At 43.3% G+C, this 26,365-nt stretch overlaps 3 protein-coding genes across 8 annotated transcripts; all 3 read left to right on the top strand.

The window, feature by feature from the left end:
• Positions 1-591: 591 nt before the first annotated feature.
• nup54 (nucleoporin 54) lies at positions 592-6,541 on the top strand. 4 transcript variants are annotated; one of them, XM_052050650.1, is made up of 16 exons: positions 592-716; positions 1,495-1,602; positions 1,692-1,775; positions 1,898-2,068; positions 2,282-2,368; positions 2,587-2,745; positions 2,937-3,157; positions 3,990-4,177; positions 4,374-4,570; positions 4,642-4,696; positions 4,777-4,870; positions 5,359-5,466; positions 5,555-5,674; positions 5,921-6,031; positions 6,138-6,301; positions 6,384-6,541. In XM_052050650.1, the coding sequence occupies exons 1-15, from the start codon at positions 671-673 to the stop codon at positions 6,264-6,266; spliced, it is 1,878 nt and encodes a 625-aa protein (XP_051906610.1). In that variant the 5' UTR covers positions 592-670; the 3' UTR covers positions 6,267-6,301; positions 6,384-6,541. The 4 variants fall into 4 exon arrangements, with proteins under 4 accessions (XP_051906610.1, XP_051906609.1, XP_051906612.1 ...); XM_052050649.1 differs by having other exon boundaries at positions 6,138-6,541; XM_052050652.1 differs by lacking the exon at positions 1,898-2,068 and having other exon boundaries at positions 6,138-6,541.
• A 1,028-nt stretch (positions 6,542-7,569) lies between these two features.
• Positions 7,570-11,012, top strand: LOC127591092 (bone morphogenetic protein 7-like). Its single transcript, XM_052050918.1, has 5 exons — positions 7,570-8,580; positions 8,693-8,826; positions 8,900-8,977; positions 9,741-9,859; positions 10,764-11,012. Exons 1-5 carry the CDS (start codon positions 8,468-8,470, stop codon positions 10,905-10,907), a joined length of 588 nt encoding a protein of 195 aa, XP_051906878.1. The 5' UTR covers positions 7,570-8,467; the 3' UTR covers positions 10,908-11,012.
• A 1,329-nt stretch (positions 11,013-12,341) lies between these two features.
• On the top strand, positions 12,342-24,662 carry si:ch211-282j22.3 (ER degradation-enhancing alpha-mannosidase-like protein 3). Of its 3 annotated transcripts, XM_052050627.1 has the most exons (22): positions 12,342-12,870; positions 13,529-14,718; positions 15,945-16,185; positions 16,255-16,300; positions 16,839-16,939; positions 17,309-17,348; positions 17,450-17,562; positions 17,671-17,824; positions 18,129-18,263; positions 18,507-18,612; positions 19,038-19,135; positions 19,239-19,364; positions 19,444-19,527; positions 20,055-20,138; positions 20,421-20,545; positions 21,266-21,431; positions 21,826-21,983; positions 22,077-22,188; positions 22,283-22,456; positions 23,033-23,198; positions 23,284-23,475; positions 24,441-24,662. In XM_052050627.1, exons 3-22 carry the CDS (start codon positions 16,088-16,090, stop codon positions 24,578-24,580), a joined length of 2,418 nt encoding a protein of 805 aa, XP_051906587.1. In that variant the 5' UTR covers positions 12,342-12,870; positions 13,529-14,718; positions 15,945-16,087; the 3' UTR covers positions 24,581-24,662. The 3 variants fall into 3 exon arrangements, with proteins under 3 accessions (XP_051906587.1, XP_051906589.1, XP_051906588.1); XM_052050628.1 differs by lacking the exons at positions 12,342-12,870; positions 13,529-14,718 and adding an exon at positions 15,406-15,648; XM_052050629.1 differs by lacking the exons at positions 12,342-12,870; positions 13,529-14,718 and having other exon boundaries at positions 15,404-16,185.
• Positions 24,663-26,365: the final 1,703 nt, after the last annotated feature.

Below are 26,365 nucleotides of genomic sequence, written 5' to 3'. Positions count from 1 at the left end.
AACATACAAACAATAGAGTCCCTGTAGCCTCATTAATGCATGCTTACACATGAGTGTTGTTTCCAGCATGCAGGCTCATTATCGTACTGATTGCCTCCAGTATGTGTTTGCAAGCGCTGACGTTGCTGTTGCCACTCCGAGCATCCATCAGGTCTGACAAGTCAGGACAGTCCATGCTCTTCTTGACAGTCTTTGTGGATTTATTTTAAATGCAGAATCATCTCCAGAGGACCTTTGAAAATGGCTTCCCGCATCTGACAGTGCACTTGTGTTGTTTGTAATGAAGCACAAGCACGTACATGTATTTTTCCATACTTTTTCCGTGACGCTGTATTGGGCACAGGCACAGAATGTTGACATGTCATTGGTTACATAAATAGAATGGTGCATTTAAAAAGATATATTTATCCTGGCTGAGGATACTATGACGTCATTGTTTGTGGTGTCGTTCTGTTAATGACCACACTGTGACGTCTAATATTTTGAAAACGAAACGTCTTATCATAAAAATAAGTGACTGACTGGAAATCTTTTGATAACGTGCTAAAGGAATTTATTTCATTCCACGCCAAGTTTAGCCTAAAGGTGGCGGTAATACACATTCCTGTTGGTTGAGAAGTAGTACAGCGACAGAAAGGAGAAGAAGAAGAATCCAGTGACGGCGTTCATCATGGCGTTCAATTTTGGCAGTGGAGCGCCTTCAAATCCTACAGCGAGTAAGTGTGTTTTATTACAAAACTCAATGCAATAACTACTCATTCATTTTGATTTGTTTTTGATTGTGCTCCAGCGGTATTTTTAAGCCCTGGTTTCACTCGGGAACGCTAAGGCATGGTTTACCCTCATGACAAGATGCACTTCTCCATAGCCGGCTAACGATAAACCCCAAGTGAAGTCACAGTTCGGAATTCTTTAGTCATTCTCTGCTCCTCAATCTCTAACGATGCACAATAATTTTCAGAATGGGACAACAATATGTAGTTAACTCACAATAAATAAAAAAAAGAGAAAATAATCTTTGACTCTACTTTGGACGCGCCGTCACCACGTCATTACTGTCGCATGATTTCGACGTAGCTAAACAACGAAAATTAACAAATTAGATTACAATAAGACAGTATCGTTTTAAGATGATTGTATTGTACAAATATGATTGCCTTGGTGTCCTTACAAAAACACAGGCGGGTTTTCAGTGAATAACGAATGATACGTTCGCCCATAATATGTAATTTGAGAATGCCATACCGAGAATGTGTGATGGTTCTCAACAGCGATGAAAGTGTAGGTAATGATTGAATAATTCCAAACACAACCAATGTTGTTTTTATTAAAGCAGCCATCGGTGGAACAACATATACTTTGTCAACAACTGTGTTGCTGTTGTGGCTCACGGCATGAAAGATATGCTTCATGGGTTTCATTGTGGAATGGCCAAACTTTTAACATAAATAACTTGACTTATTTATGATATTTTAATGTCTTTTTGTTGTGAAGGTACAACTGGGTTTACATTCGGTTCGTTTGGTGCAAAGACCACAGCATCGACAGCTTTTGGCTTTGGCACCCCCGCGACCACCACCACAGCTGCCTCTGGATTTGGCAGTAAGCCTCCTCTTCTTCTCATAAATGCCTGTGTACACCGTTGTAATCATAAAGTTCTAATACCATTTGGAAATGCATTTTGGTTTTAGCTCTCACAGCTCCGAGTTTCGGCACGGCGACAACCACCGCTGCTGCACCCGCTACAGGATTTTCCTTTGGGTCCACCAATACGGGTATGTTGTTATTCCTGTCCTGCAATTCTCTTCTTTATCTTATCTTTATATTAACACTTGTCATTTTAACTCCCGACCGTGTCGTTCTCTCCCTCTCACTGCTTACCTTTGATGGCCCGTAGGATTTGGGGGGCTGGGAACCGGAGGCACCGCGGCTGGTGGGTTTAGTTTTGGGGGTTTTGGCTTAAATGCCAACCCGGCGGCAACTGCTGTGGGCTTTAACGCGGGCTGCTTTGGCGCAGCGTCCACCGCTGCCACTGGTTTCAATTTTGGCAATAGCCTGGCTAGTACAGGTAGATGAAACCTTGTGAGTGATTTGAGTCGTGTGGAGAAGACAAACATATGTGTGTCACGCCTGTGTGGTGTCGTGCTTATTCATATCATTCCTTGTGTTGTTTTTGTTTGTTCAGGGCATCTTTTCATTCCCCATACATATCAAACGCCATTAGTAACTGATACATAACCGATTCATGATTATTATTATTTTTTCGGTGGGGGATTCTCAGGCACTTTTGGTGGCTTTGGCACAACCACAACAAGCGCTGCGGCACCGGGGTCCACGTTTAGCTTTGCGCCTTCTTCAAGCACCACGGGTAAGTGGATGGAGGCGCCAGAGAAGTTTTCATTTGGTTTCTGCCGCCTGTTTTCTTTCTGCGTTGAGTCTCTCGCTTAAGAAAATCTGTTTCCTTCCTGTGGCTTGCGTTTCAAAAAATACATGTGATGCATTCAGTGTGGTATGGTTTTCACTGTTTTGTTTTGAAATGGAACATTGACTGCAGCATTTGTTCTCTGCATTCTTTGGTGTTCTTAGGAGGTTTGTTCGGCAACACTCAAAACAAAGGCTTTGGTTTCACTTCTGGCCTTGGTACCGGAACAGCTGCCGGCACCACCGGATTCGGAACTGGACTAGGAACAACCAGTCTGGGTGGCTTCGGTGGATTTGGTCTCCAATCCACTCAGCAGCAGCAGGGTGAGCCATGATCTTTGACCTCTGTAACACTGAGGCAGATATGCTGACCACATATTTCACCATTCTCTCCACCCTAATATGCCAAAACAAGGATGGTAAAACCCACTTTGATTTCCTGGGTGATGCCTTTTTATTTAAATACACTTCTATTACTTTTATTTAACAGCGCTGATCTGCTTATGTCTTTCCAGGAGGCTTGTTTGGTCAGCCCGCCCAGCAGCAAGCTCAGCCCAATCAGTTGTACCAGCAGGTGACTGCTTTGTCGGCGCCCACCTTGCTGGGGGACGAGCGAGACTCCATTCTGGCCAAATGGAACCAGCTGCAGGCCTACTGGGGCACGGGCAAGGGCTACTTCAGCAACAATAACTCCGCCGTGGACTTCAACCAGGAGAACCCCTTCTGCAGGTTCAAGGTAGCATTGGCTTGTTGAGAATTAGATCAATTAATACAAAAGCAATGTTTTGGGGGCCATTGACTTCTATGTGAATGGACTTGTGCCTGAACCCAGAGGGCAGCCATCTTATGTTAAGATAAGATATCCTTTATTTGTCCCACACTGGGGAAATTTACAGCCTCCAGCAGCAAGATTGTGGGTAGAAAGAAGAAAGAAGAAAAAACAAACACCGTTCAATCAAGTGCAATATAAATACAAAATGGATAAATCGCAGTGCCATTTACAATTGTATTTCACATCATTTAATTATTATTATTATTATTGTTGTTATTCTTATTCAGCAGCCTGACAGCAGTGGGTAGGAACGAGCGTCGGTATCTCTCCTTCTTGCAGCGCGTGTTGCCACTCTTACTGATAACTTTGGTGTTTTTTTTTTTACCCATCCACACGATAGAAAGACAGTACATCTTTTTTTAATATATAGTTTTAACCTTCCCACAGACTTTAAACACATTTGAAGATAACAAAACGCACGTTTTAAAACAATTGTTACCATACTTTAATGCAAAATAATAATTCATTCAGTAAACTACGACTACTAACGATAGTAATTGAAAAACACATTAAAAAGAACAACTGATTAAAAAGTCAAAAAAATTTGCACTGATGATATAGCTAGTCAACGTTGTACTTCCTCAACACCGGTTACAACTTGGCTAGTTTTTGGGTGACATCTTGTGGTTTCATGAAAATGGTTCTACCCAAAAAAAAAAAAAAAACCCCAAAAAATTGCAAGTGATTATTTGAATTGGCAATGGGATTGCTGTTCCCTGTCCATTGTGCCTGCCAGGCTGTGGGCTACAGTTGCGTCCCCATCAGCAAGGATGAGGATGGCCTGGTGGTCTTGGTCCTCAACAAGAAGGAGGCGGACGTGCGAGTGCAGCAGCAGCTGTTGGTGGAGTCGCTCCACAAGGTTCTGGGAAGCAACCAGACGCTCAGTGTCAATGTGGACGGCGTCAAGTCTCTGCCCAGCGACCAGTACGTCCCCCCCCCCCCCCCACACACACACACACTCACTCACAGGCTGAAGGTCTTGCAATTTGAAGATGTCTAAACAGTTCGCCGATTCTCAAAATGACTCGTAATTCATTTTATAATGGACTAGTTGTCGATGAATCTCTGTACCTCTTGTGGTCACCTAAGATGATATCAATTCTTTGTGGACGTCTCTTAGGACAGAGGTGATCATTTACGTGGTGGAGCGCTCCCCGAACGGCACATCCAAGCGCATTCCCGCCTCCACTCTCTTCACGTACCTGGAGCAGGCCAACATCAAGGCTCAGCTGATGCAGCTGGGCGTGGCCATGTCAGTCACGCGCACCGAGCTCTCACCCGCGCAGCTCAAGCAGCTTCTCCAAAACGCGCCAGCAGGTGAGCGCGCGCATGCCCCCTTCCGCCAGTTGCTTTTACAATGACTCACAGAGAATATTTGTCCCCATCAGGGGTGGACCCCATCATCTGGGAGCAGGCGAAGGTCGACAACCCCGACCCGGAGAAGTGAGTAACTTTGCAGCTGTTTGTGCTCATTTACTGTACAACCCACAGTGCTGAAATCACCCCCCCCCCCTCCACCTCAGGTTGATCCCAGTGCCCATGGTGGGCTTTAAAGAGCTGCTTCGTCGACTTCAGATCCAGGAGCAGATGACGAAACAGCATCAGACCAGAGTGGATGTGAGTGAACACCTTTGAGTAGGGGTACAATCATTTTGAAAAACAATGTATGGTCACTGCAATCCCTCCCCTCACTATTGCGATTGAAATGTAATCTTTTTGGGTACTCTTCTTGAGTATTTATGACCAAAAATTTTCATGTGTGGAGAGAGCCGATGATTCTTGAGCCATTTGACCTCATAGACCGTAATGTGATCGGAATGTAGCTGATCAAATTGTTCTGACTGGGTGGGTTCCCCCAAGATGGCAGGAAGTAATAAATAAAGCGAGTCTTTTCTTGCCACGTTCCCGCCTCTGGTCCTCTTAAGAAACTCTCGGCAAACATCACCACAGACCCAGAAGCGTGCATGCTTGCGTTTCCTCAGTTTCTTCCCATCTGAGTACTGGACAAACATGAGGCGCGGACTATGCCGTGCCTTAATATTGCATCAGCATCTCGGTCTGCTTGATCATTCTTGGGTCTACTGACGATTCTGTGGACTTTGCAGATTGTCTCCAACGACATCAGCGAGCTCCAGAAAAACCAGGCGACCACCGTGGCCAAGATCGCCCAATACAAGAGGAAGCTGATGGACCTCTCTCACCGCGTGCTGCAGGTACGCTGCGCCGCTGCCGTCCCGTCCGTCAAACTCGTCTTTTCTCTTTCTGCGCTCTCGTCACGGCCCCGCTCTTTGTTCTTCGCAGGTGCTAATCAAACAGGAGATCCAGAGGAAGAGCGGCTACGCCATCCAGGTGGATGAGGAGCACCTCAGGGTGCAGCTCGACACCATTCAGTCGGAACTCAACGCTCCCACGCAGTTCAAGGTGAGCGTACAGCCAAGCTTGAACTGGTTGGGTTTTTCATGCAAGCGGAGCGCCATTGCCCATGCGTCTTGCCTCGCAGTGAACACCAAGAAAAATAAGTGCAGTGTGAAAAGGATGCAAGAAACTCGCTTGTCCAACCTAGACTAAACTTGTTTCCTCCCAAACATACCAAGCTGTTCCCTTAGTCAAGATGTATCACCTGTTTTTTATTTTTTTTTAATTTTGGACATGCGTTTCGTTCGGCAGGGTCGCTTGAACGAGCTGATGTCCCAAATCCGCATGCAGAACCACTTCGGGGCCGTGCGGTCGGAGGAGCGCTACAACGTCGATGCGGATCTCCTCCGAGAAATCAGACAAGTAAGCGCTTGGGGGAAAAAAACGGTTCCGTTTTCCAACCGTCTGAGGGAGCGGTGTTCAAGGTTAACCAAGTGTTTTGTTTTATTTTGTCTCAAATCACCTTTAGCATCTAAAGCAACAGCAGGACGGTTTGAGTCACCTGATCAGCGTCATTAAAGACGACTTGGAAGACATCAAACTCATCGAGCACGGGCTGAGCGACAGCGGACACGTACGAGGCGGTATCCTCAGTTGAGCTGGCTGGCGCGCACACATACGCGCTCACAAACAGTAAGAGTCTCAAACCTCTTGTGCGTCTTTGTCAGCACAGCGCTTCAATTAGGGCACAATATCAGAACGTATTTGTTTGCAGGACCCATGACTGACTAATCTGTGCTTTCTGGACTGATACAAGAAAGCTTCCAGGTGCCAAATAACATACATCAAATTTTGTACATACATCTTTGTATTGCTTTTTTTATTTGCCACTAGAACATTATTAAAATGACGTTTCAACTGGGACCTTGAAAACCACTGTCGATACATTTTTTTATCAGCGCGTACTGTACGTTGTGATGCTGATAGGCTTGCGACTCGGCATCGCGCTGGAATGGATCGCCCTTCCACTGAGCAGCAGCGGAATCCCATCTCTCCATACTCCGAGCCAAAACAAGAGCTATCTGTCGTTAAGATGGCCAATGGGTACGAACAGGAAGATTTTAAAAAAAAAAAAGGGAAGGAAAACAGATTGATGTTTATAAGTCCACATTTTTTTCGGGTTTAAACAGGAAATGTGTTTTGACAAAAGAATATTTCTAAATCGAATCGTCTGTAGTTTGAGTCTGTGAAGGAAATGACACATTGATAGTGTGAACGAGTTCATTCATATGTACGTAAAATCACAAGTCGCATTTTTGCATGAGCCGCACCATTCTGAATTGCGTCGTAACTCCACTGAAGTCAACCCAATGTAATGGTTGTTATTTTATATTCGTGATTTTATAAGGTGATTATATGCGACGTGCCGTCAAATTGGCACGGGTTCGAATTTTTGTGAAACAAATTGCCCTGATCAATATAAAGGAAAAAAGGAAAAAAAATGCTTTTGCCGCGTATGCACCGCCGGCATCATCCGTTTTAAAGGCTTTGGAGTGAGAGGCTTTGTGATGCGGCCATGGTGACAGTTTTCATGGTATATACCGGTAGTTGTGCGAGGCGGAGGCATTGTTGCTCAGACAAGGCTTTCTCTGGGCAAACTCTCGCAAAAGTTTCATTTGGCTGCGCTCCCAACTGCAAACGAGACGAGAGCGAGCATGGACGACATCAGGCTGAGGCTGCTCGTGCAGACCGTCCAACTGATGCTCATGCAAGGTAGGAACCACTTTTTGTTCCTTTTCTGCTCACTTGTTCTTGTGTGCGTGCCATAGCTGCTGTATGGGGCTATTCTGCCCCTTGTGGGCATCGTGGTTTTACAGGGTGGCAATGACCAAATGCCTTGACGCATGTTGCCACCTCTTTGGGCAATGAATCAATCCCCAATTCATAATTTGATGACAAATGGTCTTTATAAAGAGTATTTAGAATTGACTCCCACTCTGACCCGTGAATGCCTAGGTTAATTCTCACTTATCATAGTTACTATATTTATTTAATCAACTGCAGCAACTCATTTGTACATTTTATATATGTGTATATATATATATATATATATATAATTTTTCCCCTTTTCCAATCCTCATCGTTTGTTTTAGTTGGCTCTCATGCTATTCAGATATTCGTGTCGCGTACCAGCAGCACCTCGTCCTTGAGTGTCACCTGGAAAGGGCAAGTTAGATAACACAAAAAAGGATTTGATTTTGCAGACAATATATTAATACCTTAATAAAATATACTGTACATGTATGTAACAATTAAAGCCCGTTGACCAACAGTTATTATTGTTGCAAATTGCAGCTTTGCAGTTTGCAAATTGTTTTCTACTACATTGCAAAGTTGATTTGAATCGGTAGAATTGTCCAGTACTAAAGTGGACGCACTTTATTTTCTTTTGTGGGCCCCATAACACGATGTAGCAGTCTGGCCTTGAGTTTTGTCTTTTGATGTTGCCTTATTGGAGTTTTGAAATGCATTGCACAGCATGTGCGTGACTTTGCACCTTCTTTTACCCACCTGGTAATCAATTCCTTCCTCTCTGTCTGGGTGTCTGTGTGTCCTGGCTCATCCTCCATGCTCTCTTTCACACAGACCAAGGGACAGGAAAAACAATGTAAAGCATCTCAAGGCCAAGCAGGGCTACAGGAAGATAAAAAGCCAGTTTTCCCAGGCCCCCGACAGCCAACACCTTGAGCCGCATCCGCCCGTCTGCTCACTCCTACCGCCACCCGCCATTGCAAGAAGCCACCGCCGCCACTTTTGTCGATTTTGCTCGCCGCCGTCCGACCATCTGAAGACCTGAAGATGTCCTTTGCCGTCGTCGGCGTGATGGCACTGATGTGCTCCTCCGTGGTGATTGCGTTTGTCCTGCAGCCTTCCAAGCAAGATGATGTGATGCCAGAAGACTCCAACAGCAGGTGGGTGACACTCAATTTGGACATTCTCAATGTACGAGTATTGGTGGGTTGAATGACGTTCCCCCTGAAATTGCTCCACACATACGATTTTTAAATTACTGTTTGAGTGCAGATGCCGTAGTGACTCCCTGCAGTCCATCCGCAAGGAGCTCCTGGCTGCCCTCAACCTGCAAACTGAGCCGCGGCTGCCAGAGGGCGCCAGGGAGCAGTGGAGAGGAAGTGCTGAGCGGCTCAAGGCTGTGACAGGTAAAACTGGTGCTTGTGTTGACAACCTGAATCCCAGGAACTTTGATGCCCAGTTTCTTCCCAATTTCCATAGTTCCTTCCAGCTCCTCTTCTGATGATGGACGGGACACCTCAGGATGCTGTGCCGAGACCTCAGAGTTTTCCATGACAGGTACACACTCACTTACGAATGGATTATTTCCTGTTGATCATGATTTTGTTTTTTTTCAAACAGGGTTTTCCCTTAATATAAACATTGTGCACGTATTGATTCTAATCGAGAAAGTCAATATCTACAGCTACAAGAAATAGTATGTGAACCCCTTGGAATTTCCTGTATTTCTGCATGAATTGGTCATAAAATGTGTTCGATTTTCATCTAAGTCACAACAATAGACAAACACAGTCTGCTGGAACTAATGCCACACAAACTATATGGTCTCATATGGACAGATGGCTTTAGGATCTTCTGCAAAATGTCAAGGTAAACTTGGGAATTCATTTTTACTTCGATGATGGCAATCCCTCCAGGCCATGAGTTAGCAAAGCAGCCCCAAACCATCATACCGCTTCCACCATACTTCACAGTTGGGATGAGGTTTTGATGTTGGTATGCTGCCCTTTTTTTCTCCACACGCTGATACTCTAAGATTCTTCTTGACCTCTCTCAACATTCGGCGCTATGCTCTTGCAGTCATCTTTACAGGACGGCCACTTCTAGTTGAAGTCGCAACAGTGCTGAACTTTTTCCATTTAGAGACAATTTGTCTCACCGTGAACTGATGGACATCAAGGCTTTTAGAGACACTTTTTTTAACCCTTCCCAGCCTTATGCATGTCAAGAATCTCTAATTGTAGGTCTTCTGAGAGCTCTTTTGTGCGAGGCATGAGGTTAAACTAGTTCATTGTGTTCATGTGTCCATGTTTTTGTCCAGAGCTGGGCTGGAACAATTGGATGATCTATCCCGAACGTGTGACCTTGGTGCACTGCACGCACTGCGGTCAGAGCGCGTCGTGCAGGCCCCAGCCCAACGCCCCCCAACGTGACTTGCAGGTGTGTTTGCCACAGATGAGATTGACTTACCGCCTCCTGACTGTCTCTTTTTTTTCTTTTCTTTTTTTTTTTTAACTCCCACAACCACCACCCTCCGAGTGTTTTGAAAGCTCAGGCAGCTAACAATAGATAAGTCGGAGTTTTGCCAGCACAAATGTTCGAGCCCTGCAAGTCTCAACACTTCCCAACCTCAGATGAATGCAGTCTGGCACCACACGTGGCTTGCCAAAGACAGCCCTGTTAGGATTCTTTTACCTTGCTCCGCCAAACCGCCATATTGTTTTAAATTGACTTGATCCAGAATCAACCTAGTATGTTCATAATGTATCAACCTAAATGTTTTTTAAAAATTGATTTTGGGTCAACTTAATTTTTCAAAAATCCAGTTAACACTGCAAAATGTCCAGATTAATATACCGGTAACTACAGTACATTTTTCAATACTGAAATTATTATATTTTCTAAATGGATCTAATGAAACTGTTTTTAAAATACTAACACAGATGAGTAACATTTTTTTTAGTAAGCCGATCTAATATTTGCATAAAATTTCTGTGATGGTTAATCACGACAACTTTTTTTTGGGGTGGGGGAATATTACATTTCAAAGTCACATTATTTTTTTCTTTAAATTAAATGTATAGCACATTCTTTTTACATAATGGTATTTTCCAAGACACTCATTATTTTTTGGATAGTTCAAACGCTGATAATTGAAATAATGTAACCCTTTTAGTTTTTTAATTGAGTTGTGTTGGCCAGATTAATGGTGGAAGAACAGGAGTGTGTAGACTTTTTACATCCTCTGTCTCACAATAGCCTTGATGGATTTTTGTGATTCTCCGTGTGCTTGTTGGAACATTCCAGTCTTTATAACACTCCTGTCGTGTTCATTTTGCTGTAGGTCCAGGCACCGTGTTGCCAGCCCACCACTCAGGAAGCGGTGCCTGTCATGTACATGGACGAGTGGAACACTGTGGTCATCACTTCTATGCACCTGACCCGCCGCTGCGGCTGCCAGGCCACCCTGCAACCCCCCCAGGAGTAACCGTGTGTCACCTGTATAGCGCATCACAGTTCCTCCACTTTCGAATTCTATAATAACTTCATGTACTGCCGTAGTAATCCACTGTAAAAAAAAAAATCAATGAAATACATTCCAGCATTGCGTAAATAACCTCACAAAACTGACCTCGGAAAACCTTCCTCAAAAGTCTCCATTCCTGTTTCTACAAGCAACATAAAAAACAGATGGTCAAATACCAATATTATTTTGGCGTTCTGGGGGAAAAAAATTGCTCTCCTAGAAATGACCACATAAAGTCACGCACTCGACACACTAGGGATTTATTGCCTCACATTTTATCCTCGGTCAAATCTTGTCGGTGTCGGGGCAGCGGTTTGAAATCAAGCCGCTCACCGGTACTGCGTGTTCCCTCCAAAAATGTGCAAACATCCCAGAGCCAAAGACTGTGCTTGTCTCTGTTCAAAAATATCTCCTCTTATATTAGATCAAGTGAAAATCTCACAATTTACATGCAGAAGCAAATTAGTTGTTTTTCGGTGCAAACCTGCAAGGGAGCTGGCTGTGTTATTTTTTAAAAAAATTTTGTACATCAGCACTGTCCAATGAAAAGCAAGGATATCCTTCTTTTGTCCTTTTTTTTTCAAAGTATTTCTCCAAAATGCAATAAAAAGTAATTAACCTCAATAATACCTCTTGTGATTTTTAATTCATTTTGCAATAATATAGCTGATAATTTATACCTTGAAAAAATAAATAAAAGTTCAGCAGTTCAATTTGGAAGACCCAATTCTAAACACTTTTATTCTGTAAATGATATGACCATGTTAAAAAATGTTGTAATATGCACAATAATGAAGGCCTTCATGTATTGAAATTGTTGTGATCTTTTTAAGATCACTCTGATTAAGATTTCTCCTTCACTAAATATTTTTTTAAATTGCAATAATATTCTTGACATTTACAGATTTATTTTTTCCATCTAAGTGCCATATATTTATATCAATGAAAGCCTTTTAGATATTTTAATTTTTTTTAAAACAAAATTAACACTGCTCACGTGCGACAAGCTGAATTGAATTTGTCTCTGTGGTGATAAACAAAAGCCAAATTGGAGATTCATGCTTCTTGATGGACAGTGACCATATAACCGCTAATTGTTTCTTGTTCTCTAAACAATTCCGAGTGCCGAGCTACATTTTTTTGGGGGTCATTAGTTCTAGTTCTCGTCTCGCTTTTTTTTTTTTTTTACAGGGTTACCTCACATGATAACTTTTCTGACCCATTGCAGTGTTCTTATCTACGCACGTTTATATATTCATAGCACCTCAACTTAACCTTCACGTATGCTGAATAGACATCACTCGCAGAGTTCATGATTCCCTGCTGCCATTTGTAACTTAATAAATGCTATCGAAATCAGCTTCTCACACCCTGTTTGTGCAGGCTTGGTGGATTATTTATAGAACTTTGTGCCAGGCTTTCTGGATCTCACGCCTGCCAAACACTTGGAATCTCACGGGGGGAAGGATAATAGCCAAGGAATGAATGTTGGCGCCATACTCCAGGAAGCCAGTTGCTCCCCACATGTTCCGCACTTCAGGATCTTCAGTTTCTTTGCCATCTGCGTGTTTCAGTTGTCAACTCTTTCCTGTCCACACGGCGCTCCTCCTAAGCCAGATATTGATCCTGCATTGAAGCAACGAACCCTGCGAGAGGACAGCGTGACCCGGCCCCGGGAGTTGTCTGATAGCGGACGGAATAATGACGGGATATTTGGCAGGGTGGGTGTCTTTCTGGGTGCTCTCCTCGTTTCTTTGGGCCTCACGCGCGAGCGAGTGCTCAGGCAAGGAAACGCTGCTGCGGCCGCTCCCCAGCGTCTTGCCACAGTTGACAGACTGCTTGATGGAGTGCACTGAGATGACGTACGCCAGGAAAGCGCAGCTGCTGGACAAGCGCAGTGTGCGGATACAAGACTCCACTGAAGGTAAGCGGCCTGTCGGGCATTTTGGCGGGGATAGAGGTTAGAGATCTGTCTGACGTTAGAGACCAAGTCTGAAGTTATGGGGAGGTCAAGGGGTGCAGTAGACATGATATCCATGTAGCAGGTAACCCTCAATGACTGCAAAAACGTTTTATAAAGAGTTTATCAGTGAGCTGCATCAAAAAAAAATTGTTGTCATGCTAATAAATAAAATGACACGACTAAGCAATGAGTTTTTTTTTCATTAGTGTTCTTTTTTTTTGTTGTTGTTGTTGGAAAGATTGCTGTGGTGCAAATTTGGAAATGGCAAAATATAAAGTTTAAAGGTCAGCATTGAAGTGAATGACCAAACCGTAGCATTCGTGTAGACAAGCCAGCTGGTACAATGACAACTCGTGTAGATTATTTATTTAATTGAGCAACTTTGTTAGCGCTGAGGTAACTGGTATTCCTTTTACATTAATCGGTACGCAAGAAGCAGCTTTCAGTTTCAAAAATGTTGGTGACCCTTGGAAGAAACATTTGTACTAGGATTTTAAAGGAGGTCCATTGTAAGTTTTCAGTTTCGAACTGTGCTTTTAGCGGGACGTCCGGAGTTCGGGTTATGGGGCTAGCAGCATTTTCTTATTCAGAGGTCTTTATCAATCATCCCTCTTCCCAGGAGACCTCGGGGAATACTGCTGGTCCACCCAAATCAAGTGCAACGTGGGTGAGCACTTTCAGCACGCCTTTGTGGTGCTGCCCATCCACACGTCGGCCGTTGCGACGGAGCCTGTGGAGGTGAGGTGGGGGGCCAACGCTCTCCACAAGCACACTAGTCCCCTCACCATCCCGGATGCCTGCGGCCTTCGCTACGACGTCAGTGAGCATTTCGGCCCCGGCAGGAGGGTCGACTCGTTCTGTGTCGAGGTGGTCAGCCAGCAGGACGTCCCGGTCCCAAAGTGTCCCCCCTACCTTGTCACGTTCTGGCAAAGAAGTCCGACTCCGATATGAGATACGGGACACTCCCAGTCAGGTTGTATCTAGTCACGCTGCTAATATGCCATAGGTGGGCAGTGCTTTTGGTGGCCTTCAGTGGGAATCTACTCGAAAGAATCCATCTCTTCATTGCGCCACTATCACGTTGCAATTATAGAAAACACCGGTAATATTCAAAAACACATTTTAACAACACGCAACTGAGCATTGCTTATTATCTGAAGCGGTACAGATTCAATTATTTTTGTACATGACAGAAACGGAATACATTTAAATAATATCGATCGTACCCACCAGACATGCTGATTAAATGTATTCATGTGCAGATTGCTACAGATATGTATTGCTTGAACTTGGCTGGAACAAAATTTTACTTTGACTGACAAATCAGAGAATGGGAAAAAATGATGTCAACGAGGGCCAGCCCTCTGTCCTTGTTGGGACAAATGTGCAATCAGATTGGTTTAAAACACAGTTTTAAATTAAATGGGCCAGCATGACTGATTCTGAAGCCCCTGGGCAGATTAGATTGACACTGCAACACAATAGAGGCCGGAAGCTGAGGCTGTTAATAATAATCATTTATTTAGTGTATTTGGAGGGTTAATGTGCTTTTGTTACATTCACTAATTATAATAAAAATCAATGCAAATACCAGGATGTCATACAAATGGTATATGAGCTTGTGTGTGTCTGGGGATGTTTTCTCTGCATTAATCAAAACTGCCTCATCATAACAAATAGTAACAAATAGTTTAAGCCTACCCTCTTGTGGTTAATTCAGGACAGTGTCTTCATCCAACAACTGCGATCGACTATAACGCGAGTGCTTCGCACGCAAACTCTCACACATCCAGACGCATCTGTGTATTGGTGAGGTTGGGTTTCTTTAGTTTCCCTGAAGCAAAAACAAAACACGTCATTGATTCTTTGATTGATCGAATGGTGATTCGAGAGGAAATGTTCACCTTTACTGAATCATCAGGTCCAACACTGGGTTAGATATGACAGTATTTTTGTCGTTTGAATGAAAAGAACAATTTTACATTATTTATAATTTTTTTGAATATTACCTGTATATCATCCCATATGACCAATCACGAGAAGTTGCCCTTGATTCATAGATGCATTATTATTTGTGTGGGTGGACCTTCAAGACTTGTTATTTGTGGATAACAAGTCCACAAAGGGTGGGGGTGGGGGCGATAGGGCAGACTGATTTCCATGAAAACACAATTTGTATGCACACTAATAACAGTAGTCAAAGAAATCTGTAACAATGTAAGGCACAGTGACATTTTATTAAAAGTAGAGATAACTCATTCAGGAATTGCTTCGTACAAATACAAAAACATGGTACAAAAAAGATTTGAAAATTTGGAATCCATTTGGAAATTCTTATTTTGTCGAAGTAAAATTTACCAGGATAGGCCTGATTTTAAAAAAGGGACAAATACTTATCATTATGTACTACACTTTTCACACATTAATTTTTCCAAAATCCCACACAGGGCGTATTTGAGCCCCACCTTTTTGTTTTGACAAAATATTCAATGTTACAATTGAATAACGTTCTAATATTACAATAAATGGGAGCAAACAAAATAAATATATATTCAGAATGTGATGTCGCCTGGCCGATGGTAATGAGTGTGTGACGTCAGCAACACTACAATCTGCTAACGGCGTTCCCTCCTATAGCAGAGGACTGCCTCCTGGATGCCTTTTGACAGTTCGCAGCTGGACGTCGGGGGACAGTATGGCCGGGGTGTTTCCTGGCGACGTGTCCCCGGCTGTTCGCCTGTAGGACACATACTTTCTTTTACTGCGAGCAGCGTATTATTTTGACGCTCTACTTCCTCATGCTACGGCTAGCTTCCACGCTAGCATTGCTTACGGACGGAGGATGCTACTTGTTAGCTGGCTAGCAATGGACATACGTGGCTTGTGAATGTTAGCCTTTCTGCCAAAATCATTTTTTTAAATCGACGCTTTCATCATTAATTTACATCCATCCGTGCAGTGTTTTTCGCTTGTGGTTTTGTGGGCAAATGTGTCGGGTGTCAAGTTAGGTTACATCGCTTCCTTTGTTTATATAGCGGCCATCTGAACAACTCCGTTCAGGTGTTGTGACCTCAACATGACTGGATCCAGCTCACACGTCATTATGGAAATACGGAGGAGGGAGAAAGTCTACATCCACTGATGTAATAGCCGCAGGTGTCCAGCTAAATTAACGAAAATGTGTTGGCTTCAAATATTCTTGATCGTCGGTCTTGTTGACTGGTTAAAATGTCAAGAAATCCAACACATGACAACAGAGGAGAAGAACACAATCAGGTAAGAAACTGTGTGCTGTAACAGTTATTGTCAAAAGTCTTCTTTTATTGATCTAAATTCTCTTCATAGGGATCGGATTGTTGAGATGTTTGATCATGCTTATGGCAGTTACATGGTAAGTAGAAGTTTCAAGTATGTACTGTTCTTATAGTATTGCTATAGATTACAGCATGTTTCACCTGAGGAGGAAGAGCGAAGAGAGCGGACAGGTGTAGCAATATGGATGAGGTCAGACAGGTATGGAGAGGCAAGGTTATGGATGGCTTTGAATGTAAGGAGCAGGATTTTATATTGAATGCGGTGTTTAATGGGGAGCTAGTGGAGATGTTGGAGGACAGGTGTAATATGGTTTATGGATGGTGTGAGCGTGATCATGCGAGCGGCTGAATTTTGGACCAGCTGAAGCTTATGGAGGGTTTCAAAGCTGTCAAAGGGAATGGAGAAATTTTAATAAAAGAAGTAATGTTCTTTTTATCAGAGAAAAATCAGTCGCCAGATGATACAACGTGAAAAATTCGCCCGACTCGTGTAGCAGGCTGCCAACTTAAAGGTGGCATATTTGAACACTGACTGTAGTATCTTTCCGCAAATTTGTACATCTCAGGCCATCCTGTATTTAAACACAAAGTTCCATATTTTGTTCTGTGATCCAGAAATATGCCTATCCGGCGGATGAGCTGATGCCTCTCAGCTGCAAGGGGCGTGTACGAGGCCAGGAGCCTAACCGAGGTGACATCGACGAGTCCTTGGGGAAGTATGTACATTATATTTCAACGGCTCCAGTGATTTCATAACAAACAAACGAAAAAGATCGAAGTCTTTGTCTCGAAGTTTCGCAGGGTTCATTTTTCCACAAGGACTAGTGTGCATGAACCGCTATGTGTGGAAATAATATGTCAAGTCAGGAAAAAAGAGTCTCTGGGTTGCTACTGATTCACTTTCAATTTCTTTATTGAACACACAGTAGGAAACAAACGTGCAATAAGAACATTCATACACAAGCTGGCCACAACTCCCGCCGAGTCACTCAACACACACGTTAACGTCGTTGAAGCCCATGTCACTCAACAATTCAGGCCCCGCCTTTTTAAAGCCTTTGTCCCCCCGACCCCTCTTTTTCCAGATTTTCACTTACACTGATCGACACGCTCGATACCCTGGTGGTGAGTTCTTCCTCTTTTTTTCCCACTTTGTTCTTATCTCAATAGCCTCCCGAGAATATGTTTAGCTCATGACGTCCGCCCCTTTGCGTCTTTGTGCGCAGGTCTTGAACAAGTTGGATGAGTTTGAAGATGGTGTTCGGAAAGCGGTGCGGGATGTACGCTTGGACAGTGACGTGGTGGTATCAGTGTTTGAGACCAATATCAGAGTTTTGGGGTAGCTATGCTAACCTTATACTTGCTGTACCAAAAATAAATAAATAAATAAAAACTACACGCGCACACATTAAGTTGCACTTCACCTAACTTCATTGAATTATTCCAGGGGGCTTCTCGGGGCCCACGTAATGGCTGACCTGCTCCGTCAGCGTGGAGGGAGGATGCAGTGGTATGAAGATGAGCTCCTCAACATGGCTACGGAGCTTGGCCATAGGTTACTGCCTGCCTTCAACACCTCAAGTGGCCTTCCTTACCCCAAAGTACGACACTTAGAAACCACCCGCTTTGCTTTTAGCTCGCAGAACCTTGCAGCTACGTCCTTCAAGTGGAAGTACTTAGCATGAAATGGGAGAGACCCATTAGATTTTAATGGAACCCAATTATTACTGTTATTTTTTTCTTTCGCGACACCTCACGGGTCCCATATGAGGGACGAGGTCGAGTTTTGGCTTCTGCCTTCATTCAGAATGGCAACATTTCAGCAGGCGTAGCTCTGGTTTACATGTATGCTTCAAAATTGAAAATCAAAGTCAGTTGACCTGTTGGCAATTCTTTTATTTCTAGGTGAATTTGCGTTACGGAGTGCAGAACCCGCTTTCGCGCACAGGCGCCGAGTCGGACACGTGCACAGCTTGTGCAGGAACAATGATCCTGGAGTTTGCGGCCCTCAGCAGATTGTCGGGAGAGTCTGTCTTTGAGGTACCTCTCCAAAACGCTTTGTGGTTTAGACAAGCAGCATTTTTTTTTCTTCGGTACGTGTGGGCAAGGAGAGCCACAGGCACCAATGCACTTTTAGCCGTTTGTTGAATGGGAAAAGTAAAACACACAAGACTCGACTGCGCCTTAAAGGCATGCATTCAAGTCACGAATGCTACAGTACGGCCAGTCAGATTGCATTGTCATTACAAAAAAATAACCCCAAACATCTTAACTGTTTTGTAGGAACATGCCCGGAGAGCTTTGGATGTCCTCTGGGAGAGGCGACAGAAAGGAAGCGACCTGGTGGGGACTGTCATCAACATCCATAACGGCGAATGGGTCAGACGCGGTGAGGAAACGTAAACACGCTTGCACACGTATCATGTTTCTTCAGACACTGTAGAGGACAAGGATGCTATTCACTCGCGCATTCTTTTAAAACTCCACTTTCAACTTTAGCTTTACAGATACAATTTCTCATACAGCGCTGTCAGTCTTAAGACCTTTTAAGAACCAAGGTCGCACATGGATGTTAGCTAATAGCTTACCGTGGGTAGTTGAAGTGGTCACTCACCTCATTTTGCCGACTCCCACGTCACTCACCAGACCCAGCCCGACATTTTAAAGGCGCACGCACATGAGGATGGCGATCCCAAGCGAACGATGGATTTGACGGCTTACGCCGTGTCACTTCAGCCAAATCGGCTTTACCGTTCCAAACGGCTCTGTCGATCTGATATCAATTATAATTTGCGTGCCCGTGTGTGTTTGCAGACAGCGGCGTCGGTGCTGGCATTGACTCGTACTATGAATACTTAATGAAGGCCTACATTCTTCTGGGAGACGACGTCTTTTTGGAAAGGTTTAACGTTGTAGGTCCTCCGTTGTAATTTGTTGTGCAAGCATCTCTTTACCCGTAGATGGCTCTTCAGTTTTAGCACACAATTTTTTTCATGATGTTCGTGTCCGGAACAGCACTATAGTGCCATTATGAAGTACATCAGTCAGCCTCCCCTGCTGCTTAACGTGCACATGCACAACCCGACCGTGAGCGCGCGGAGCTGGATGGACTCGCTGCTGGCGTTTTTCCCCGGCTTACAGGTTCGTCATTGTCTTTATGGAAGAGTCACTCTTCCCTGCTGTCAAAATTATCAGCTGTTGTTCTCATCATTTCACACAGGTCTTGAGAGGAGATCTGAAACCAGCCATTGAAACCCACGAGATGCTGTACCAAGTCACAAAACAGCACAAGTTTCTTCCAGAGGTAAAAAAAAAAATCTGTGAGACGGTATGCAGGTGCATCTCTCAAATTGATTATATACGGAAGATTTTTGTTGTTGTGGTTTATTAAAGAAGTGCAACTTCTGTATTATACACCGTCCAGACCAACATCAAACTAATTTCTTCATTCATTTTCAGTTTTTAAAAAAAAAAATCATTGTCTTTGTAGTATTGAAGTTTCTTGAGACGGCGACTTCGAGGTTTTCAATAGCTTTAATCATCAAAATGATAAAACATTAAATCAGGCAATAGTTCAGCATTTTAGTGCTTTATACCAGGGTTCACCATTAATAGTGAACCGATGGCCTGGAGCTGTTACGTCGCTGTGTCAGGACACCCGAAGTCGACTTATGCTGGTCCATCCAGCAATTTTATTTTTACAGGTGCCATTTTTTCCCCCACCAATATAATTTAATGCAGCTGCATCTAATTCCATTCTGCAGATTTTTTTCTGATTCAAAGTGATGGAACTGGACCAATGTTAAGTTATTGTCATTCCTTTCTCTGTAGGCTTTTACCACAGAATTCCGAGTTCACTGGGGCCAGCACCTCCTGAGACCAGAATTTGCAGAAAGCACCTACTACCTCTACCAGGTGACCAACTTGACTGAAAGTAGACACGTTAGAGTTTCTTCGTTTCGAAGAATCACAAAATTAAGCACAAATACAATTGACAATATTTAAAACGTGAAGTACATCAACGGCAGCAACAAACAGAATGTCCTGTGTTGCTATGCATGCCAAATAGAGCACAGTTCAGTTTCAATTTAACATACAATATAATACATTTTCACTTCATTTCATTTTTTTTTACATTTAATGAAACATGCAAGTACACGTTTGTATTTCCGTTTGATATTCACTGATCTTCTGCAGGCCACCGGCGATCCCTACTACCTCAGAGTGGGCCAGTCCATCGTGGAAAAACTCAACGCTTATGCCAGAGTGCCTTGTGGGTTTGCTGCTGTGCAAGACGTCCGCACGGGCACGCACGAAGACAGGTACTTTTTTTTTTTCTTCTTAAACATGCGCTGGTCACCATCCTAAAACCTTCACCATTAAAACATTTTTGATTTTCCTGGCTGTGAATGAGGTGTAAGGGAATGTTTAACCCTGTGTCAGAAAATGACTTGAACCGACGCGTAATGGAGGCAGATTTATAGTCATATGTGCCATCATGCATACGTTTCAGTGGTGAGGTGACCCAAAAAACATGGTCGTTTGCTGCCCCCTTATGACCATTTAGTGGTTTGACAAAAAGTCGTTTTTCGCCTGACAAGTCAACAGTACAAATTAGAAGACCGTCAATTGGGTTATCAAAAAAAAATGTTACTTCTATCCTGTTACACTGAGCACGCTAGGTTTTTTTCTTCCAAGCAAAATTGCTTGCTTGATCTTCAGGTTTTGTATTGCCAGAGAGACTTGTGCCCCAGGCGCATGTTTCACCAGTCCAAAATAACCACGAGCAACGTTTGACTCCATTTCACCAATGAACCCGGCAGTCACATGACCACACACAACATCTCCCTGGCAACCCAGAGAAGCAAATTTGTCAAAGTGACTCATTCTTGACAACTCCTCAAGTCATTATTTGGAAGACTCCTTTTTACTTTTACTTGAGTCATATTATTCCAATGTAACGGTACAATTTTTGCGTACTCTACCAACCTTTGCCAGTGAGCGGGCACGCACAAATTAAAATATTTCTATTTCGTGCGTAGGATGGACTCATTCTTTCTGGCCGAGATGTTCAAATACTTATACCTGCTGTTCACCGAGAAGACGCAGCTGCCCATCAGTATTGACGACTACATCTTCACCACGGAGGCCCACCTTCTGCCCGTGTCTCTAACCACCACGCAGCCATCTTGTCAAGGCAACAAAACAGTCAGTGGGCTCACACACACACACACACACACAAACACAAACACACACACACACACAAACAGTATAAAAAGTGCTACCTTGATCTATAAGCAACCTGTCATGATGACTCATCTTGAAAAAAGATGAGTCGTCACAAATGATTATTTTTTTGAGTAGCTGACCCATTGAAATGAGGGTGTGTTTTTTTTCTCCAAAATTAAGGTCATAGTGATTTGCATTGTACTACATTGCGATTCCCATTTGAATTGGATTAATTGTTCAGAGCTAATTTAAACAAACTTACAAGCGCTGTAACGGATCGTTTTAAAATTCGTTTCTATTGTTTGTGTTGGAACTGCAGTGTGTGTTGAAACGTGTTTATTTATTTTTTTTTGCTGTTTGCACATTGCATTAGGAAACTCATGCTGTGGCCCACAAAGAGGATCTGTTCACGCGCACCTGCCCGAGCACGGATACGTTGTTCCCGAACAACCCTTCATTTGCCAAAAGCATCCGGGACAGCTACAAGTACCTGACGGGTGTGGGGCGTGCTTTCCACCCCTCACCTATGAGGTACAACTTTTCATTTTGAAGTGGAGCCTGTTTTTGCATTTTCTTTTTCATGTGACTTTTAACATGGTCGTGCCTGTTTGTTTTTTTTGACAGAGAAATTGAGTTACCTCTTCATGATAGTGGCATCGAACCAGTGGAGTTCTTAAAAAGCATGGGCATTTCTCTCACTCCACTAAATGAGTTCAGCACGGGAGACATCAGAAGGGTACTCAACGTGTTACTTTGTTCTGTGAAAACAACACCGAGGACGACTTTACGCGAAAAGCGCAAGCATAAATCGACTTTTCCCATTTCTTTAGGAGCACCAAGGTGCCTGCCGGATGAAACTTGTGGCGGAGGTGAGACAAACGCTGGATGAGGAGGAAGTGGTGCCTCATGCGGTGCAGCTTATCTCCCCTCCCTTTCTGGGGAGGACCGTGCTCATGGCAGGCCCTGCCAAGTTTGGAATGGACCTGACCAAGCGAGAACATGGCGTAAGCTTTCCCATGGCGCAATTATAGCTGCGTTGCAACACGCTGTTTAAATAGGACGTGTTTTAGATTATTTGTACACTCCACACCAGAGGATAATCTCTTAGCGGCACCAGACCGTCTCCAACTTTGACCAGAGAAGAGGAAAAATGCTCAAATTAGGCAACATATTGATTTGTGTGTTCTCACTTTAGTATTTAAACAAATTATTAGGAATGAAATATACATTGTCATGGTTTTAAAAGAAAAGTCCAGTTTTACAGAAATGCAATGATAGTCAAAATTGTGAAAATAAGATAAGATATCCCTTTATTTGTCCCTCAATGGGGAAATTACAGTCAGAATTCAGAAAGGAAAACGCTGGGTAGGGAGAGGAAAGAAAAAAAAAACACGCTCCAACTATCCTCTTCTGAGGATAATTTAAGGCCAGGATAAAAAAAGACCCTAGCACATAAATAAGCATATGACAGTTACAACAAGTCACAAGACATAACATGTAATATGGGGGGGGGGGGGTTGAATGTAGTTGTTATTGTTTTTCTTAAATGGTAACACTTTTTACATCCTCATGCGTGGCAGGTGAAGGGCAGCATAGCGAAGGCCTCCCCTTACACAGCCTGCAGGCCACTCGAAAACCCAGCTGAGCTGAAAGACCACGTCGCCTTGGCGCTACGTGGCGACTGCATGTTCGCGGCAAAAGCACGCTGGCTGCAGGCGGCGGGCGCCATAGGAGTCATCTTCATCGGTGAGCGTCAGCGCCTCGAGTCTCGAATCATTTTCCCTCAAGTCCGGAATTTGAGTGGTAAGCTTTGTCCCGTGGTCTTTCTTAGACCACCAGGAGGGAAGCAATAGTGAGGAAACGCCGCTCTTCCAAATGGTCGGCGACGGCGACTCCACCGACGACATCGCCTTGCCCTTGGTCTTCCTGTTCAGCCGCGAGGGCGCCATCCTCGCCGCCGCCCTGGAGGAACATCGCAACGTAGACGTACTGCTGCTGCCTAAAGAGAGGCAGCTGGGACACGGTGAGGGCAACGGAAAAAAAAATCTCCCAAAACTAGACCAGCCAGTTTGTCTGTGTCCAACTGCGTGCCGCGCTTGTTAGTGCGACTCGGTTTGCTCCTCTTCACAGCTCTTTATAATACCAAGACTAAAAAAATTAATCCCTTGAATCATTTGAGTTTGAAAAAACGGCCGAAACAAAATCTCTGCTTCTAAATTTCGCACGGATTAAATTTCAATAAACTTTTAATATCGCCTAGCCTGCGCTTGCTTGTTAAAATGTATTGAATTGAATAGACAGCGCTGGTGGTGCGCTTTCAATTGCTTCATTGAATTCCAGTAAGCAAACCCGAGGCACATAACACATGGCCACAACGCATACTAAATCACTCCATATTCAGGCTGGCGAACGGGTGAGCAATTTAACAGCCAGCCACCTTTACACTCTCATCCCCTGACGCCCACGTCACTCACCAGATTATTTATTAATTAATTGTCCAGGGGTTGATCTTGTCCACGTTATGTCCTCTTCAATCTTAATTCTTTATCTTGGAGACTTTTTTTAGACTGTTCTATGCTTCCAAGGACTTCTATTGTAATAAATCATGCAATAGATTTATAGTACCGTACAATAAATACTGTTCATATTATTGCTGATTTTACAAACTGTTTCCAGTGCACTGATGGGTCACGAGGTTCTCTGAATGCTCCTGAAACTGACACCAAAGTGACCCCCTGGGGGTTGAATTGCTAAACTCGCTGTTTGGTCAGTTTGATGTTAATTTCGTTTGACAGCAGGGGGCAGTGCTGCATAGAATGTCCGCCTCCTTGGATGGCTGAAAACAGGTGGCTTTATTATCGCTTAATTCTTTTTCCCAAAATGCAAGATTAATCTGAACAGCGTGTTTCGACGAGTGGGGGCATCAAGAAAATATTACAAAGTAAATTTTTGACGTCACAAGCCTTTTTGTTGTCTCTCCCTGTCCAGGTAAGACAGACCAACCGGGTCTTAACATTAAACTGAGATTTTCTGAGGAGGAAGAGGTGGAGGAAGAAGAAGAGGAGGAGGAGGAATTGAGTGGGTCCACTGTCAAGGTGCTTCTTGATGAAAGTGAAGATCTCAAATGAATTGAAACCACATCGGCTGCATACATTTGCACCTTTAGCGTGTGGAAATGAGCCTTGTACGTTGTGTGTGTGTGTGTGTGTGTGTGTGTGTAAAAAGAAAAGACACAAAACGGCGACCCGTAGAGCTTCAGAGCCTCTCTGAGAGCAGACGGCCACGTGCTCACATTGACAGTGAAAATGGAGCTTTAATCCCCCGCGTTGCGGTGAGACCAAAAGTAGGTCATTCCGGGCCAAAGATGTTCCCATAGTTTATTATTCTGGGCTGCTGCCACCTGATTGAACCTCATGTGTGGCTCTTGGTTGCTACCGACGACTGACTCTGGGCTTAATATGTTAACCTCACCTTCCGGGAATGGTTCACGTAAGGTAGAAAAAGATGTTTTTAAGCAATGTTTTTAAATCTAGATTTTGCACCTTTTTTTTCCTCAAGTGTTCTAAGGAATTGTAGCTGGCTTATATATTTTGTTTCAATTAGTAATTATTTGAGCTTGGAAGCAGCTTCAGGGAATTTGAAGAGTATTTTCTGTCGTTGAGCAAGTGTGTGTGTTGGTCTATTTTCACGACAATACACAAGATTCCTGTCTCAACATCCCGTTGTGACAACATCTCCACGACTTCGTCCCAAGTTGCATTCCAAGGAAAGAAGAAGCGGTCTTGCATTTTTCAGGCAGCACACAATTATTTTCCCAGCTAAATGTGCAATCTTTATTTTATGGAGTTGAAATGATTCACATCACGGTATGGGCTGTTTACCATCAAATTCGTTTTTCATGCAGATGCTACAAAGGAGTGTTAAGGCCAAGCAAACCTTGGGTGGAAAAAGGAAAATAAGAACAAAGTCATCTTAATTTCCGATTTTTTAAAATGAGAAAATACGAAATGTATTTTCTTGTAATGATAGGACTTTATTCTGAAAATGGTAACTTTTCCCCCTCATCACTACTTTATCTTTTGAACGGCACTTTCTTGTAGTACTTTGAATTTATTATTTCTCAAATAACCAATTATAACTATGCGACTGTCGTTGCATAAAGTTGACTTGATTCTCCTCAGATTGTGATGATGCTTGCAAAATGATTCCCCTAAGCTCCGAAACGGCTTTTTTTTTCTTGTAATGTTACAGGTTTACCCTTATAGATCTGTGATGACATTGGTGTTATTCAATGACATTTTTCCTCATACTATTTGCTTTGGGGTGGCCCTCCGAATCTCTATTGAGAAGCAGCATGGTGTTATGCAATGAGTTGATTACGGTTATGTGTGAGCCCATTAAGTTGAAATTTGTCAACATGAAATTAACTTGAACCAATTTATGATTTATCGAATTCAACATCAACGCATCCTTCTCATCCAAGCATGTTCATTATGTTGCATCGTTTTGGCTTGGGTAGAACATTGAAATGTTTTTTGTTTTTCCCTTTTGTTTGCACAGTGCAACTTTTCCATCATGCTGCTGATTTTTTTTCTCTAAGGTTTTTATTGTTGTTCACGAATCCTAATGACAAAATGCATCCTTTTTTTTGCATTTATTTACCAAGTAGGAGATTTGGACAACATTTGTACCTCAGGTCTGTGCTCGTTACTGTTCATTCATAGAAGGGACAGGATAAGAGTTTCAAATTGTATTTTCTTTTTTTTTTTTTTTTTTTTTTTTATTAACTGCAGTCAGCAGTTTCCTAAACTGTCACATCATCTGTGGTTGAAATGTGCCAACAAAATTAAAATAAAAAGGCTCCTGTCTCAGAGTGAAGGCAGTCATTAAATATAAAATGTGAGCTCCCCCTC

This window comes from Hippocampus zosterae, chromosome 18, assembly GCF_025434085.1.
Source record: "Hippocampus zosterae strain Florida chromosome 18, ASM2543408v3, whole genome shotgun sequence".
NCBI lineage: Eukaryota > Metazoa > Chordata > Actinopteri > Syngnathiformes > Syngnathidae > Hippocampus > Hippocampus zosterae.
The sequence above is the reverse complement of the archived record's forward strand: the minus strand, read 5'-3'. Positions and strand labels throughout refer to the sequence as shown.

Bases quoted from the DNA above. Each gene is read 5' to 3' on its own strand.
- nup54 (XM_052050650.1), top strand. From the start codon at position 671: ATGGCGTTCAATTTTGGCAGTGGAGCGCCTTCAAATCCTACAGCGA. The intron at 4,178-4,373 runs GTACGTCCCCCC...GACGTCTCTTAG, and splicing joins AAGTCTCTGCCCAGCGACCA to GACAGAGGTGATCATTTACG. The intron at 5,675-5,920 runs GTGAGCGTACAG...TTCGTTCGGCAG, and splicing joins ACGCTCCCACGCAGTTCAAG to GGTCGCTTGAACGAGCTGAT.
- LOC127591092 (XM_052050918.1), top strand. From the start codon at position 8,468: ATGTCCTTTGCCGTCGTCGGCGTGATGGCACTGATGTGCTCCTCCGTG. The intron at 8,581-8,692 runs GTGGGTGACACT...GTTTGAGTGCAG, and splicing joins CCAGAAGACTCCAACAGCAG to ATGCCGTAGTGACTCCCTGC. The intron at 8,978-9,740 runs GTACACACTCAC...GTTTTTGTCCAG, and splicing joins CTCAGAGTTTTCCATGACAG to AGCTGGGCTGGAACAATTGG.
- si:ch211-282j22.3 (XM_052050627.1), top strand. From the start codon at position 16,088: ATGTGTTGGCTTCAAATATTCTTGATCGTCGGTCTTGTTGACTGGTTA. The intron at 16,301-16,838 runs GTAAGTAGAAGT...TCTGTGATCCAG, and splicing joins ATGCTTATGGCAGTTACATG to AAATATGCCTATCCGGCGGA. The intron at 18,264-18,506 runs GTACCTCTCCAA...ACTGTTTTGTAG, and splicing joins CGGGAGAGTCTGTCTTTGAG to GAACATGCCCGGAGAGCTTT.